Source organism: Calidris pugnax, unplaced genomic scaffold (assembly GCF_001431845.1).
Source record: "Calidris pugnax isolate Ruff unplaced genomic scaffold, ASM143184v1 scaffold56, whole genome shotgun sequence".
In the NCBI taxonomy this organism is placed as follows: Eukaryota; Metazoa; Chordata; class Aves; order Charadriiformes; family Scolopacidae; genus Calidris; species Calidris pugnax.
In genome coordinates this window covers 16,552,605-16,564,230 of record NW_015090839.1, presented here as the reverse complement: position 1 = coordinate 16,564,230, position 11,626 = coordinate 16,552,605, and the positions used below count along the sequence as shown (strand labels likewise).

At 39.0% G+C, this 11,626-nt stretch overlaps 1 protein-coding gene across 2 annotated transcripts in view; it reads left to right on the top strand.

The window, feature by feature from the left end:
* The first annotated feature begins 1,519 nt into the window (after positions 1-1,519).
* DCAF5 (DDB1 and CUL4 associated factor 5) overlaps positions 1,520-11,626 on the top strand; it is a 71,872-nt gene continuing 61,765 nt past the window's right edge. Inside the window, exons 1-3 of one of the 2 annotated variants that reach the window (XM_014941965.1) lie at positions 1,527-1,730; positions 5,561-5,704; positions 9,754-9,790. In XM_014941965.1, coding sequence (XP_014797451.1) covers positions 1,664-1,730; positions 5,561-5,704; positions 9,754-9,790 — 248 coding nt within the window. In that variant the 5' untranslated portion in view covers positions 1,527-1,663. Of the gene's footprint in view, positions 1,731-5,560; positions 5,705-9,753; positions 9,791-11,626 lie in introns of both variants that reach the window. The other variant, XM_014941966.1, reaches the window with a different exon arrangement.

Here is an 11,626-nt window from a genome sequence, read left to right as displayed (position 1 = left end):
CTCTGTGCTTGATTTTGGGCACTGTAGTTTGAGAAAGATGTGGCCAAACTAGAGGAAGTTCAGAAGAGGGTATGAAGAATGATCGGAGGTCTAGAAGAATGAAAGACTGAAAGAAGGGATCCATTTAGTCTACAGAAAGAAAAGCTGAGTAGAGATGCAAGTCATAAGCTGCATAAAAGTGTTTTTAATTATTATTACATAAAGTTGTAAACTCTTCTTTGTCCACTGGGAACAGGACAAAGAAATGGCCTTAAATTATAGGAAAAAAGATTTTAGGATGCTGTTTGATCTTACACTTCCCCTTCATCCTGTAGTTACTCGCTTATTTCTCCTCTCTATTGTTTGTAATGTGGTACTCTAACAGCTGGTATGATGGAAGCATCTGAACAGGGGGAGGGAATAGGGAGGGAGAGGTGGTTTGTCTGACAGCTGATTTTCTGTCAGGTCAACTTCTTTACCCTACTCCCCCTCTGGCTGCATCACCACTGAATTCAATGGGAGGGAAAAGAGCAGGAGCACATGGCATGGGGGAGTGGGATTACATGTAACGTCAAACTGCACCCTTGGGCTAGATATTAGGATAATCTGCCTAATGGCAAGGATAATGAAGCACTGAAATAGGCTGTCTAAGGAGGGTGTGAAATCTACCTCAGTGGTGTGTTTTTAAGAACAAACTAGTCACACATCTGGGAATAACTCTGATGCAGTCTGGCCTTTGTCCACGGCTGGGGTCAACTAAGTGATCAACTTTTTGAAATACAGTCTGACCCCACTTTCTGTGCTTCATGGAACTTCTCAAGTAGATACAAGCAATAAGATTAATCTTTTATGTTATGATTTAGAAGCGTTGCCCACTTGACATGTAGTTTCTTCATTGACTGGACCCACTATATGGGAGACAAAGAGGAGTAGCGGTCTTGAGCTTTGTCCACCATCAGCAAGGTTAATGCACTTTAAAACTGCAGTTTTCAAGTCCTGACTGGTATGATTTTGAAGTCCTTCTGTTAGCACACAAGAGCTCAAGTATGTTTCATGAGCAATGCAGGTACTGTTGAGACTAGATTTGCTTTTGGCAAGGATATGTTCTGGCCCCCTTCAAACCATTTTAGGACTAACAAGAACAGTCCTGGACTACAGGTAGACCAGTGTAACTGTGAGGTAGACTCTTCTTCCAAATTTAATTGTGTATAAATTTAGTGATTACCTATTTAGAAGATAACCAGATCAGGAAACTTTCTGGGGGAAGAACTAGTCCAAAAGCAGGGCAAAACTAGAATGCTTTGGTTTAGGAACTGTGGAGGCAGTGAACTGTTTGTGCTGAAATATATGCCATGCTGAGTCATTTGGGACCTGTTCAGTCATCTAGAATAGGCATATACCTATAATACCTATAATGCTTGTCTGTGGTACTTAAAAAACCAAAGCCCAAAACAAACCAAACAACCCCAAACCCACCAAAGAAACCTCACCGAGCCAAAACAAAACAAAAGAAAGAACTTTTTTTGGGGGGGAGCCCTTCTTTCCCCTCTTCCCCTTTCAAATCTTGAGGTAGGCAGCAATCAGAAACCATTCTGAAGCAGGCAAACTGTGAAGAAGACAAGGCACTTCTAGGAGGTCCACTTTGGTTCACAGGAGCTACAGGATTGTCAAGGGTGAACACAAAATGTTTGTCTGCTTAATCTACTTCAGGATAACTATCCCAAGATTTGAAATGCAAGCTTTCTTTTTAGGTAGGTTGTGTTACATATCTTCTCTTCAACATTAGTCAGAGGGCCCAAAGCATTAACAAAGTATTCCAGTAACTTGGGGCAGGGAAGAAATGTGTGTTTATGTATTTTTCATTCATGTGTGCTTGTGAAAAAAAAAGTAAAAATACTGGAATATTGCTCTCCTCTACATCAAAAGTAACATGGGAAAGTGATAAAATTTCCAGTCTCTCTGACCACAAATACTTCTTTGGTCTGACTTCTCTTCCTGTCTCCATTTGACTTTGAGTGTAAAAGCAGGTTTGACCCATAATGGACACTGAAGTACTTGACTAACTAAATCTTTTGAAGTGTGGTTCCTTTCTGAAATGTAACTGCAGAATGGCATTGTACGATTCTTAGCTGTGTCACACACACTTTTACTTTTCAAATTGTCGGTCATACAAAATAAGATAGAAGTGAAGTAATTTCCACTGCATAGATGTCAAACATTACTTCTGGTACCATGAACTGATGAAAAATTACAAATTCAAGACTTTATGTGGGGCTTCATTTTCTAGAAAATCCATGTGTGAAGCCTTGGTGAGTAAGTTATTTTCGTATGAGGCCATATATCCAGGTTTCCCAGATGTGTAGTAAAGCTGTTGCTGTTGGTATATGCTCTATATCAGGTCAAGAGCATACCCTTGCCATACACAGTTACTCTCTTTTGGGGAGCATTGCAGAGTTATCACGAGTTTGTGCGGTGGGTCCACTGCTTTTTGAAAAGTTCTGAGTGGCTTCTGCTTTACGTGTTGTGGAATTGGTGTATGTGCTCTATAAATCCACCACAAATTGAAAGCATCTGAATCTACATTCACTAATCAACTGTACAGAATGAGTGCTCTAGGCCTGGAGTTTCCTAAAATTCTCAGACTTGTAACTTATGTTGCATAATGTGCATGCATGTGTCTGATGAATCATGGTTCCTTTCTGCAGGGTGTAAAAGGTCTATGTATTCACACTTTCTTTGCTGTCTCCCTGTCCATATGTGTGTACCTTTCTTCCCTCTAACTTTGAAGAGTTGCGTTTTGGTAGTGGAGATTGCATTTGCTGGATTGCACCTCTCCTGGTTTCAGTCACATAAGGCTTGCCTTGCCTTTTCTTGGGTACATTTGCTTGTAACACTTCTTGCTCTCTTCCATGAGGATGCAGAGACTGGTAAAGTGTCTTTCTGCCACAGATCCTCCTCTGTGGTTGGAGACATTGGTGAGGCTTTTTCTTTCTGCTGGAACTGGCCTTAAATCAGAAGTATTTCTGGAGTAGCTGAGTTGGAATTACAAGGGAAAATACTTCCAATGCAGTTAACATTATCCTTTTATTAAACACTTCTGTTTCAGTGGGGTATGAGAGGAATAAAACTGAGGCATGAAACTGGGTTGTAAAAGTTCTCAAAGACGAGTATGTGCAAGGCAATATGTAGACGCAGAAGGGACAGAATTGCATGAGTGTGGGGAGCATTTAAAAGCTGCTGAACGGTGGAACATGTGCCACCACAAAGGCAAACATGATTCTCAAACAGCTGTAGCGGATACTCAGTAGCAGGGCCCTTTGTACCAAAGTCACGTGTCTGGGAAGAGAGAAGGAGAGACATCAGGATTTAGTAGGAAGAGTTGTTTCTTAGCTGGAGGCAGAGGAAACGGGTAGTAAGGTATAGGAACTTACTAAAAAAGAAAGTTGTGGCAACTTTTAACAGTCAAAGACTTTTCTGCATGGGTTGCAATTTATCCCGCTCCTACCGTACTGTATGTGTGCTAGAAACCACAGTGGTGTTTGTTGTCTTTGGATATCTTCACTGTTTTGGTTCGTATCTGGACTAGGTGCGTAGTGGAAATGAATATGAGTTTGCTGTTAGACACCTGGATGGCTGTGCTATAAAGTAGGAGGATGTGTAGACTTTCTGCAGTGGTTTTGCAAATTGTTTTGCTATGGTAACAATTAACAGCAGCGTGTTACTTTGTTTTGCCCTGAAATGTCTTTTACAGAAGTCTTGAAAGACAATATGTGTAATCTGATAGAAGCAATGTTGATGTTCACCAGCCTTAAACATTGCTTAAACTGTTTGCCAGGTAGCGATAACATTAAGACCTGGCTGCTGGCAGCTTTGAAAACTAACCACTCTAAGTGTGACAATCACTTCTTGATTTTAGTGTGACTAACATGGTCATATGTTTTAGCAGTCGTGTATTTCTCTGTCTCCTTAATGCAAGCTCATCTGCAATCACTAAGGTGAAAACACAACTTTCTCTCCTATTTCTAGATGGAAAGGAATCTAAGGTCCCGTCAGTTTCACTGACCATAAATTACTGTGAGTTTTTATGGACCCATCATATTTGACTCTTATTCCTGGTAGTTATCAAATGCATCACAAATCTTTTTATCATGTATTCTTGTTTGCTCTGTAAAGTGTAAAATCAGGAGGAGGAAGAATATACAATTAATTTCATGGAGCATGGGTAAGCATAACATGCAGCTGTACTGTCTATCAAAGTGATTGTCACAAAATCTGTTAGGAGACTTAAAGACTGAAAGACTGTTAACTTAAAGGATGTTTGACATAACTCAGTTCCATGGGAAAACTTCTTAATAGCATCATATGATGCAAAAAGTTTTAAGAAATCTGATTAACAGTAGTCATGAATTCTATTTATGCATTTACCTCTTCTTGAAGTAAACCGCAGACCAATTAATTTCAGTTTCCTTTTGTCTCTGTTTCATGCCTTTTTCCTTCTGGATAGCAGCTCAGAAGGCACTCAGTTAGTGCTTTTGATTATGCAAAGAAGCAGTAAAATGTTTTAACCGAAATCAGCATGTGGCACTTTTGACTTGTGATGCCATTCTTTTTCATTTGTTATTAAAGAGAAGTACAAAAAATATTTTGATTCTGACTTTAAGAAGCTTCATTCAAATTTTTACAGGCCTCCAAAATTGATGTTGAGAGTGCTGTCCAATACAATAGTATCATGACTTTTTTTCTGTTCCTAATAAACAATAGTTGAATGCAATTGAAGCATGAACAGAGTCTAAGATTTATTTTATATCTGAATGTTTACCAGACAAAGAAGGAGGCATTTAAGTATATTTGTGCATAGAGCTCTGAACTGAGAACTGCACCTAGGCAAGCAATTAGAAGTATATCAAGTTTTAAAGTGAGAGTTGAACTTCTTTTCCACAGTTAATCTCTTTGTCAGGAGTTTGTCTCGGAAGCATCTGTCTTAACCTTCACAAATCTAGACGTGTGACATAACTGTGCATGCTGAAGACTTCTGACTGCTTCAGTATAACTTTTTTCTGGCCACAGGTCAGTCCTGTAGCCAACCTGTGCTATGAAGGCTTTGCAAAGACTGCTAGAGGAGATACAAGTGTCAGTGAAAGGGGAAATAGTTTCTGTTTTTGGAATAACATAAGCAATGCTGCAACGAGGAGTTGGTGTAGAAGCATTTTGCCAACTTGCATATGTTGATTTGGCATGTAATTCATCTACAGCTTGCCACAGAATTTTACATACCAGTAAAATTCTGAGTCTCCAGGTCGCTATAGGTTGTCACTGTGTGTTGGCAGAGTGGCAGCTGTTTAATCCAAACTCTTCTTGCTGATTCCTGTGTTTTCATTAATATTAATTGAATACCTGACTGCATGGCATCTTAATGTAAATGCGTGTCTATATATCAAAACCTTTGTGAGGTATAAATTCTTTTGTGCTAATTAGGATTTCAGCAAAGCCTTTTATGAGTAACTGCAGAGTTAAATAACTTGTCTGTCATCAATTTACACACAGCTTGGGCAGTAATGCACATTTCCTTTCTTTCTTCTAGGAGGGGATGACCGCCGAGTCTTACTTTGGCATATGGAAGAAGCCATCCACTCAAGAGTTAAACCAGTTCAGCTGAAAGGGGAGCATCACTCTAATATCTTCTGCCTAGCTTTCAACAGTGGCAATACAAAAGTGTTCTCTGGAGGTAAGGAAGGAAAAGCACCCTGATTTCACAGGGGTTTGTATTGTGAATGCCTTAGAATAGAAGCCATGAGCAAGATCCTGCCCCACATGAAAAGTCTTTTCCATAGTCCCCTGAGGAGCTGGGGGGTGTCCTTAATCATCAGCTGAAGGTTCTTTGAGAACAGGAAATTCTTCAGCTAGCACAACATTTTCAATTTTGTCATGCTTCTCGTTTTCCCAAACCCTGGTATAAGCGCATCATTTCTTGCGCTATCATGAGAATCCTGGCTCCAGTTTGCCCCTACTTGTGCTGCAGACTGTGGAACATGGCTGTTGTTATTCCCCTTAGCTGTCCTGAGAACAGGCCCTGCATCCTCTCTAGCACTCAAGCCTGATGCTTGAAAATCTCTGCTGCTACTAGCTGATTTTAATGAGCCCTTAGATTGCTAATGAAGGGCTATTGCCATCTATTGGTGAATCACTTTTTTTCAGTCCTGGTTTCAGTCCTCACTAAGTAAGTGTCTGCCTTTTAGAACTGTTGGCTCTAATTTGCCTTGATCACTTTGCATCTCTTTTATTATAAATCAACAGAAAAACAGAAAGTTTAATTCAGCCTTAAAACTAGTATAAGGAAAGTGGACTTGTACTCATTCTGGGGTAATAGTTCGTAGAGTTTAGGCTCATTTCACCACTTGATTTTTGAAGTGTTGAGGTAGGAAGGAAAATTGAAGTGAGAAGAAAAAGGCACAAGAGAGAAAATGAAGTACAGCAGAAAATAACACTGACTGTATTTTGATGATCTGATATGATAATAGAATGGACAGGAATTTGTATATTTCATCAGTATGTCCATTAACATACAACTAAACTTATTTTAGGGTATTATGAGACTACTTGGTCTGAGCCCGTCATTGTCTTTTTGAAGCAATATTTGTGAACTGGAAATCAATGCTAGAAATTGATTCTAAGCCCACGTGAACGGTGGAAGCTTCCCAGCCTTCAGTGTTGTGTTAAAACAATAACAACCCTTAGAAAAAAAGACATGACAAAGCTTAAGATGGTGTCAAGTTTTAGGGATGAAATGATTCAGATATACTTCTCAGCTGGAGAAGATACCCAAAATGTCAAATAGTGATCCCAGTCTTCTGATTCTGGGGACTGCTGTTTATTTTTTGAGAAAGACGGCAGTCCACACTGTCTTCAAATTAATGTATCTGTGTGCGTGATTGCAATGAAATTTTGGGCTGAAGTCTATTTTACTTAAGTTTGAATTCAGACAAATGGAACCTTACATGAATATTCAAGGAATGAACTGTGCTAAATCTTGCTGGAGCATTTGTAGTGGTATTTTGTCCTTTCCAACTCAACCCTCTATCCGTTGGGCCCTGCTGTCAGAGACTACTGCTTTCACAGAAAGGGCAGCAGAGTGGTTTGACTGTACCATGCCACTGCAATTAACACCTGCAGTTAAGGATTAACATCATTCATTATGGTGGATTTTTGACAAGATGCCAGGCTAGATGAGCTGTGACAGCTGATGCACAGACAAACTGGTCATTCTCATCTTTTTTTCCTCCTCCAGTTTGCATAAACACACTGTGCCTCTGCCAGAAATTATTTCCATTGGAGGAGTCAGGAACTCTTTCAGCTGCTCCACCAAGACTCTCAGAGCTCATCTGCAGGGGCTGTGAGTCTGACTCTTGGATCCCTTGTTAAGAGTCATTTTGCTGCATGGCCTAGATGTACCATCTGTTTTATCTCTGTCAGTAAAATGGGGCTAACTATATTTATTCACTCTACAGTGTACTGGATTCTTAAAAGGTCTGAGAGAGTTGTCTGTCCTAAGATCTATTGGTTGTCACACACACACACACACCTCCAATACTGAAGTTGGAGTGATATTCAGATCATGGAAGTCAGAATACTTAAAAAAAAAAATTTAAAAATTACATTATGGAAACTAGCACAAGGTGCACAGAACTCAGTTCATTCTGTAAATAAAGCTGCCAGTGACTAATGGCTTAGGATCTGATGACCTTTCCCTAAAGCAGCTCTTGATAGCAGAGGAGAAAGGATTTTCCACTTCAGTACAAATTGAATTGCATCCAAGGAATTTCAGAGCTCTGTGCTTTGAAGGAGCGCATGCGTAGCAGGCACCACATGTAGCCGTTACAAAACTGGAAGGTAGAAACTGAGTGGACAGTGTTTTGCCTGTAGTCTCTGGAGACAAAAAAGCCTGTCTTAAGATACCAAAGAAGTTCCCATCCCTGAAGAATGCTGTTTCCCTTCCACACACACTCAGACTAGAGCAGCATTTGAAATTAAAGACCTCCTCTTAGTAAACTGCATGGACTTTTTTTTTTTTGATGCAGTGATGTTTTCTGCAGGGATGAATCCTTAGCAGAAGCAACCAAGCAGTTTGTGGTTAGATTTTTGTCACCGGCTTCTCCTCCTACACACTAAAGAGAGAAGCAGTGGTTATTCCACACACCCCCTCCTTTTGTTCTTTCGTTCCCATTTTGGAGCTTGTGATGGAAGGGAAGGTCGATCCCATGATGACTAGAGGCCTGAAGCCAGGCATCTAGAAGGATTCTTTTGCTCATAATGTATGGAGAGTGAGGAGCAGGAGTGTCTGCTGGAGGAATTTTTGTCACTGGAGAAACTAGGCTATCCTTTTCACTGATGAAATATATAGGCACAAGAGTAATTTTACTAGGTATAAACCTTGCCTGCAACATATAATGGGCAGTTTCCATTGCAATTAATGATCAAAGGATGCTTACACATAAGTGACTTGTTTATTGTACCATGGAAAAGATGAGCTACTGCAGTGATCTAAGGCTGGCACAATTTAACTAGGAGCCTGTGCAAAGAGCAAGTGGATGTAGAAAAATCTTGCACCTCATTAGTGAAAGAGAAACTTTCTCATATTTCTTCTGTTGGGACAGAATACAAGTTGAAATGTGTATGGGATAAATGAAAACAGAGTCATCTGAACACATAAGAATCATAACATAAAATCTTGCTCCTTCTGAAGTTTTGGTGTACATGAGGAAAGCTTCACAACTTGATTCTGCAGCAACAATTCCAACGACATACTGAGCATGTGAATATGACTTTGTGGGCTTTCTGGTTTTTTCTTCTGAATTAAATATAAACGGTGTACATGAGGAAAGCTTCACAACTTGATGTCACAATTCCAATAACATACTGAGCATATGAATGTGACTTTGTGGGCTTTCTGTTTTTTTCTTCTGAATTAAATATAAATGTGCGTTTCCTTAAATATTTCTAAAGAGGAGGTGCCAAATTAGATAAATTAATATTCAGTGCAGAGACTTAAAAAAAAACCAACTCTGTTGCTGTAGCTAGAAGAGCACTGCATGAGCCAGTGGAATTACTTTGTAGCTGTGACCCTCTCAGTGTGCATGCATGTGGTTAGTGTCCATTGTATTCAATGGATGCGATCAAAGAAAAGTGACAGGATTGTCTGGTTACTTGGTTTGGTTTTTGTTAATACAAAAGAAATCATACTGGCTGTCATGTTCGTGCCTCCTCAATGGTTGCAAAACCCTGAATGCTGACAGTGGGAACTGGCGACATCTGAGCTGGGAGTCCGGTGCATTTTGCTTATGGCATCTCTTTTCACCTTTCATTATCTTTTTATGGGGCTTCCTCTGAGCAGAAAAAAAGGTGTATTCACATCAGAGTTAAAGGTGTTCTGCTGCGTCATGTAATAGTCTTCTCTTTACTGCAAATGTTGCAAAACTCAAGCTCAAACTGAACAAAGAATGGTCAGTAACACAGTCAAGTAGAATTATTTGTTGAGCAGTAGGAGGTGGAATGGATTAGTGCATTTGATCGTAACTGGAAATGTCACATGGAGCCTTTCACATAAATGAGCAGAGGGCTGACCACTTGGCAACTGAACTGGTCTTCTCTCTGCTTCGGTTTTGGTTTTGAAATAGAAAATTAAAAAAAAAAAAGACATTTGTTGTTTTTTATTTCTTTCACTATACTGCTTTTTAACCACTGGAACATGATTTTAAGTGTTTATATTTCTCTTTATAGGCAATGATGAGCAAGTTATACTCCATGATGTTGAAAGGTAAATACAAAGTTTGTATTTCCACTTCTTCAAGATCTCCATTAATGTCAACTCACTGGAGGAACTTTTTGTTTTAAATTAATGGTCTGGGAGAAGAGCACAGTTTCAATCCTGAAACATGCCTTTTATTTATCTAAATTCATATCTGGAATGAAGTATTCCCCATCACCCCATTTATGTGTTTTGGTGGGTTTTTTTGGCACTCGGGTTGTGCATTGTTTTGACCTTAGGAAAGAGAATGGTTATTAAATACATATGCTGTCCTGCAGGCAGCATAGTAGGTTCTGGGTAGATACCAAGCCAGATTATTTTGGCACATATAGAAATATTGTGGGACATATGGGCTTTTTGTTTGGTTTTTCAAAACACTCACCTGACTTGTATTTAAGAGAGCCAGTGCTTGGCCTACCTAACTGCCTTTTCAAACTTTGGCTGCAGCTGCCTGATTCTCCAGACTAATGTGAAGCATATTTATTTTGATACTTGCTTTTTACCAAAAATGCAAAGCAATTGGGAATTAGGCTTTGTTGTGCTATATCAAGATTAGGGTGCTAGTCAAAATATAATTAATACAGTAGTGGTAATATATTAGATTGGAGTTCTCTAGATACCCTGTCTTTTAAGCTTGCTGCTTTTCAAGTAGAAAAACTGTAAAGTTTAAATTTTGGCCTGTACTAATAACTTCTACAGATTTAAGCAAAGACCATTTAAACAACTTGAACTCAAGAAAATCGAGTTTAAAGAAAAAGCAGGAAGAGATATATGCAAGAACAGAGAAATATAAAACCTTAAATCTTTTTGAGTTGCCTGAATCCTGGTTAATATAATTTGGACATATTTCTTGCGAGTTTTGTCCAAAGCCTTTTGCATTGAACTGATCAGTGTACATCTGCCTTCCATCACACTTTGTATCTACTTCTTGTATAAATCTTCTACAAGAGAGATGGGCACAAGTAAATTTGTTTTACTCTTCTAATGCTTTCTCAGGAATATGATGTTGTTTGGGCGTGCGTTTTGTTTTGGTTTTGGTTTGGTTTGAGTTTTTGTGATTTTGAGGGGCTTCTTGGGTACCTGTTTTTTGTGCACTTTTTGTTTGTTTTGGGCTTGGGAGGGTTTTTTGTTTGGTGTTTTGGTTTTGTTGCTTTTTTGTTTTACTTAAATGCAGAAATGTCAAAATTTTAGATGGCAGTGTTTATTGTGCTCTGACTTCTCAAGCTTCTACAAGATCTTAGTCCTTGACAATTTTCTATGTAACACGTTTTTTCCTGCTATGTCTCGCTTAGATGTTTTAACAAATCTTTTGGATATGTATGCGTTTTTAATGTGCTTTTGTTATCGGTGGGGCGAGAGGGGTGTTAGATATACTAAGTCCAGTTGTAATGCATACAGAATTAATTTCTCTAAGGCTATTTGTGTGATCTTCTGAAAGAAACCTTACTAGTCTGACACTGAATTCTAATTAATTTCTGTAGAAAGTTGCTCTGTCTTCTTGAATGATAACACTTGGTGTATCAACCTTTTTCATACTTTTAAATGTTTTTTTTTCCATTACTGCATTTTTGGACTTTCTGTTAGTGGTCCATGATCTGCCAGTCAGTGGTTCGTAGATCTGCTAGTAAGAATATCAGTTGTCATGTGAGCAAAACAGTGATTTTATGTGGGATCTCTTTGGTGAAGTTTCTATGAGGCATAAGGATTGTATACAAAGTGTATTCTCTAAAGAAATAAACAAGCCCCAGATTTTCTGTATTACTATTTTAGCTTTTAGCCTCTCCATGCCACTGTTTCCTCATTTTTAAATGATCTAAAAAGTTGGGGAAAGAAGAGAGAACAGGC